This window comes from Bison bison, unplaced genomic scaffold (genome assembly GCF_000754665.1).
Source record: "Bison bison bison isolate TAMUID 2011002044 unplaced genomic scaffold, Bison_UMD1.0 scf7180017864304, whole genome shotgun sequence".
In the NCBI taxonomy this organism is placed as follows: Eukaryota; Metazoa; Chordata; class Mammalia; order Artiodactyla; family Bovidae; genus Bison; species Bison bison.
Genome location: NW_011494876.1, coordinates 15,373,254 through 15,378,463, shown reverse-complemented (window position 1 = coordinate 15,378,463; position 5,210 = coordinate 15,373,254). Strand labels below are relative to the sequence as shown.

At 58.9% G+C, this 5,210-nt stretch overlaps 1 protein-coding gene across 1 annotated transcript in view; it reads right to left on the bottom strand.

The window, feature by feature from the left end:
* The window catches only part of CACNA2D2 (calcium channel, voltage-dependent, alpha 2/delta subunit 2), a 70,525-nt gene that overhangs the window by 763 nt on the left and 64,552 nt on the right, over positions 1-5,210 (bottom strand). Inside the window, exons 23-34 of the mRNA XM_010851950.1 lie at positions 2,857-2,954; positions 2,460-2,550; positions 2,296-2,358; positions 2,056-2,159; positions 1,582-1,680; positions 1,402-1,490; positions 1,167-1,217; positions 862-933; positions 606-758; positions 409-461; positions 235-290; positions 3-100 (exon numbers count right to left, since the gene is read on the bottom strand). Of these exons, the coding sequence (XP_010850252.1) occupies positions 3-100; positions 235-290; positions 409-461; positions 606-758; positions 862-933; positions 1,167-1,217; positions 1,402-1,490; positions 1,582-1,680; positions 2,056-2,159; positions 2,296-2,358; positions 2,460-2,550; positions 2,857-2,954 (1,027 nt within the window). The remainder of the gene's footprint in view (positions 1-2; positions 101-234; positions 291-408; positions 462-605; positions 759-861; positions 934-1,166; positions 1,218-1,401; positions 1,491-1,581; positions 1,681-2,055; positions 2,160-2,295; positions 2,359-2,459; positions 2,551-2,856; positions 2,955-5,210) is intronic.

Sequence of the window (5,210 nt, the reverse complement as noted above, 5' to 3'; positions counted from 1 at the left end):
GCGTTGTAGGAGGCGTTCACCGAGCCGAAGTAGTACTGGGTCTGTTTCATGACGCAACTGCTCTCGCGCACCTCGGGGTTCCCCTCGGCCTCCGCGGGGTCTGCGAGGGCCCAGAGCGCCTCAGCCCCACCCCTACACCCAGAGCCTGGCTCAGCCATAAGCCCTGCCCTCCCTTTGGAGTTGGGTTCAGGTTGGGGAAGGGTTTTGAGGAGGGGCCTCTAAAGCCCAACCTACCTGCCTGGAACCAGCTGTGGTAGATGAGACCATAGAGAAGTTGCTGGAACAAAGACCTGCAGGGCATGGGTCACCGAGTGGGAGTGGTCAGCAGAGGCCTTACCCTGCCCCGTTGCTCTCCAGCCTTCCTGGCCAGGGAGCACCCTCCCTCTCCCAATTATCCCAGGAACTCACCAGGCTGCAGCAGACGTCCACCAGGCTAGGTTAAGGAAATCTGCAATGGTGGGCTGCAGTGGGGAAGAGTGGTGTGGGCTCCTACTGCTGACCAGGAACCCAGGTCACCCCCAGCTTGCTCATTAGAGGTGGGGGGATCCTCTGTGGGCAGGTATCCCAGTCCCCCCATCTCCAGGCCAGGTATTGCTGAGGCTCACCACAAAGATGCCCCGGGGTGCAGCACCCAGGTTGCCCGGGGGTAAGGGGGCACAGGCCGCCTGATAGTCGTAGGACTCCTTTCGGGTGTAGAAGGAGTTATTGTAGAGTGCCAGCATCAGGTTGGCATCCACTTCACTGAAAAACCTGCCCACCTGGGGATGCCGGGAAGGAGTGGGAGTCACAGGCCTGGCAGTGCCATACCCCCAGAAGTCCCAAACCCATAGCTTCTCTTTCCACCCTCTTCCTGACCCTCACCTGGTCCCACTGATGGTTCTGGTTTGACAGCACCAGGAATCCCCCATCATCAATGAGGACACAGAGCAGGTCCTGAGAGGTGGGGAAGGGGGAGGAAGGTGGGGAGGGGCTCTGGCCCAGCCCTTCCTCCCCAGACCCTGGTAGTGCAGTGGTTCAGTGGAGGGGGCACCATTCCCCCCAGTTCTGGCAAAGCTGTGAAGTCAGGGTGGGATGTTGAGACCCATTGGCTAAGGGATGGGCTAGGAGTTGCAGTTGGGACTAAGGTGTCTAGGAGTGGGGTAAGCAAGAGTTCAGGGCACACGCACCTCATTGTTAACCTCGCAGTCCATCTCACAGTGGCTGTTGGGGCCACACTGCTGGGCAGAGAGCAAGGACCGTAAGTGCCCACCAGTTTTTCCCCTCCCATCACCCTTTACATGTCGGGGTCCCTTGCCTCCCCATAGGCACCAGAGCCACTCTGAGTGGGAGGACTGGGAAGGGTTCCTGGGGACTCCAGAATGGGTACTTCTGGTCTTACTGCCCTCATCCTTGAGCAAATACCTTCTGAGGCTGGTCCTGGTGGGTACGGTTGCTGGCTAGCACCTTGAACTTCTCAGCCCAGGCCTCTAGGTCCAGCTTAACGCCTACCACTATGGGGGAGAGCAAGGGGGCCATCAATGCCCACCTGCCTGGGCAGCACACTGCCCAGTGTCTTTCCCCACCTCCACCCTGGGTATTCACCTGCTGGCCTCAGCGTACGTCCACCCAGGCTGAGCTCCACAGCTGTGCTGACAAGGATGCCCACCGTGTCATTCTCCAGCTCCAGAGGCCTTAACAGGGCTGGGGGTGGGTGGGGTGGGGTGGTCAGGAGTAGGGGCTGGCAGCCACGCTGACCACTCTGTGCTGGGCTCTGTGAGCCTAGGAGCCCGAGCCGGAGATGATCTCAGCCTAAGCACCCAGCACCCAGCAGAGTGTTTGGCACAGCCTGTGCTGTGCTGTGCTTAGTCGCTCAGTCATGTCCAACTCTTTTCGACCCCATGGACTGCAGCCTGCCAGGCTCCTCTGTCCATGGGGATTCTCTGAGAATACTGGAGTGGGTAGCCATGCCCTCCTCCAGGTTGGCACAACCTAGCCTTCCCTTTTTACCTGCCCCAGCCTCAGCTTCCCGCCTGCTGCTGTGCACCTGGACAGCACCTGGAGAGGATGGACACTCACCATCCTGCTGGGGGGGCTTGAAGACATAGCCGTGGTTGTCCAGGCTGCGGCGGTAGAAGCTGGCGTTGAAGGGCTCGGGGTTCTCTGTCCAGTCTTCAGCTGCCCTGGTCACACAAGACAGGCAGAGGTTGGTGGAAGCGGGGAGACTCGTGAAGGCAGTGGTCTCAGCAGAGGCAAGGAGCCAGAGAGGCAGGGTCCCAGGCAGGGGCAGGATGTCAGGTAGCGGGGCGGGTCACTTACTTGTTGGGGAACACTCGAGTGATGCCACCGTCGGTGGCGGCAAACACGGCCAGAAGGCTGTACCTGGGGGCAGCAGGGAGTTGAGGTCACAGCCCTGCCTTCTGCAGGGCAGGGCTCCTGGGCCCATCCCAGCCTCCTGCCCCCACAGGCTGGGTGGTGCCTACGTGTTGAGATCCTGGTCCCGCCACACGCGCTCCACCAGCTGCTGTGTGATGCCTGTGTCCAGGATCAGGTTGTGCAGGAGGAAGTTGTTGCCTGGAACAGGAGGGTTGGGTGGAGGAAGTATTTTTTTTTTTTTTTTTTAATTGAAGGGTAATTGCTGTACAGAATTTTGTTGTTTTCTGCCAAATATCAACATGAATCAGCCAATAGGGAGGGAGTATTTTCTTGTGGATCCCTGCCCACTCTCCCCGCTACCCCCAAAGCTCCAAGCTTTCCCAGGACCTGCCCTCGGCTTGGGTCTGCGTGTTTCCACACCTGCCCAGTGTCTGGGTTCCTCTGGGCTGCCCCTTTTTGCTGCCTGGGTGCTGCCCAGACCCAGCCGCCCCACCAGGCACTCACACTGTTTGGAGTCTGGAGTCACTTTCTCCATGAGCTCAATGAAGTTTTTCAGGAACTCGGTGTTGTTGTCTGAGGCATTCAGGTCCTTGCAATACTCTCTGGGGGTGGGGAGGGGCAAGAAGAGTGGGCTTTGGGGAGCTGTAGAGGGCAACAGGGTTGAGGCCTCCCAATAGGCCTGCCTGGCCCTTTGCCGAGAAGCCCAGGCCTTTGGGAGGGGCATGTGTATTCTCACAGGCTGCAGCAACTATATATGCCTGGCAGATTACCAGGTCTGAATGGGGAGGAGCTGACCCTCTTGGGTGGAAGAAGAAGAGAATGAGGGTCTGCACCCTGTACCCAAGCAGGTTCTCCTTTCTGGCATGGCCCTGCGGAGGCTCCCCCGTCTCCTGTGTAGCTGGAGCCACACGGAACACCTGGGAGGCCCCAGGAAATGCCCATGATGACCACAGTGGCGGAATTCCAGCAACGGCTTAGTCAGTCTAAGACTTCGTCCTGCTGCTTCTTTGGCTCCGTACCTTTGGGCAACTTGCTCAGGCTCCCCGAGCCTTAGTTTGTTTTCATAGTACTACAGAGGGGTTCAGGAAATTGGCGGGAACACATGGGTCCTTAGATTGGCTATTCCCTCTGCCCAGACTGCTCTTCCCCTAGAGGTGGACAGGCCAAACGTCTCACTTTCTCAAGGCCCTACTGGGTTCAGACTCTGGGTCCAAAGAACATGGGGGTTGTGGGGAGTGGGGAGATCTGCTTGGGGTTCTGCTCCCCAGGAAGTCTCGGCGAGCAGTCCTTCTACCCTGGTAGATGGAGCTATCATTCCTAATTCTTCATCCACACCCCTGCCACCAGGAACCTCCCTTCTGGCCTGCATGGCAGCAACTTTGTGGGAGCTTTTTTTTTGGCTCTGCTGGGTCTTTGTCGCTGTGTGGGCATTTATCAAGTTGCGGTGCATGGGCTTCTCATTGCAGTGGTTTTTCTTGTTGCAGAGCAAGGGCTCTAGGGCACATGAGCTCAGGAGTTGGGGCTCCCGGGCTCTAGAGCACAGGCCCAGTAGCTGTGGTGCACGGGCTTAGTTGCTCCGTGGCATGTGAAATCCTCCGGGACCAGGGATAGAACCCGTGTCTCTTGCACTGGCAGGCAGATTCTTAACCACTGGACCACCAGGGAAGTCCTGTGGGAATTGTTAAAATGTTCTGCTTCCTGAGGCTGTGCAAGGGCACACAGCTTTGTGACAGCACCTGGGGCTGGGTCCCAGTCCACACCTACTTCCAGGGCCTTTGTGCAGCACACAGCCTGCACTTATGTGTGTGGAGGACACACCTGATACAGTCAGAGTGACACCCACACAGCTGTGCTTGGGATACAAGTCACCTGCAATCCCCACTCCCACCGCCAGTATACATGTACACTCACCCAGCATATATTTATTGAGTTCTCCTGTGCCAAAGATACAGAGAGGACAAAAACAAACACAGTCCCTGCCCTCAGAGCTCCCTCGGGGTCCTGTGAGCCACACACAGGCCTTTGCACATTCCCACTGTCACCAGTGCACACAGCCACCCCGCATTTACACTTGGACTCTTACAAATGTACACAAGGACTCACGAATACAAACACACATCTACAGAGTCACAGCGAACTTGGTGGGTGCATGCACACACGTGCACACACATGGAGATTAGGAGTGTCCAGAGCCCCCGTGTGGTGCCCGGGAGTGCCCATGGGTCTCTGTCAGTTGCACCCACCTGCCCTCATGCAAAGCCCAGGCCCCAGGGGAGGGCTTCACCACCTGGGGGCCCAGTGGTCTGCTCAGATGTGGGCCAACAGGCAGAGGGTGTGCACACGAGGGTGCAAGCCAGGGATGGTTCCAGGTCCAGGCCTGTGCTGGGCCCTGATCCTTTACTTGCCAGAGCAGCTCTTCACAGCCCTGTCCCCTCTGCCCTGTCCCTCCCCGCTGGTCCTCAGTGAGCCACCACACCTAGACGGGATGCTGTCAACAGGGGCTCTGGCTGGCTCGGTCCCCACACCCACACAAACACTGACTGACACAGACGAGGACGGGTGCGGGGTGGCATTGTGGGGGAGGGCACCACAAACCAGAGCAGCAGCTGCCCGGTGAGGGGCGTGCTGCGGACAGCCAGCTCAGGGCGGAAAGGGCTCTTTCCTGGTGGCCTGCGGGGGGGCAGGGAAGGTCAGCGGAGAGTCCAGAGCCCTCCCGCCCGAGGCCTGGTGGGAGCCGAAGCTGTGGGCAGCTGGCCAGTGCTGCCTGGTGCGGCAACATGGCCCGGATATGCACACGGCCGCACATATGGGGCTATGCGTGGCGGGGGGACACTGCACAGGACACAGACACACACAGC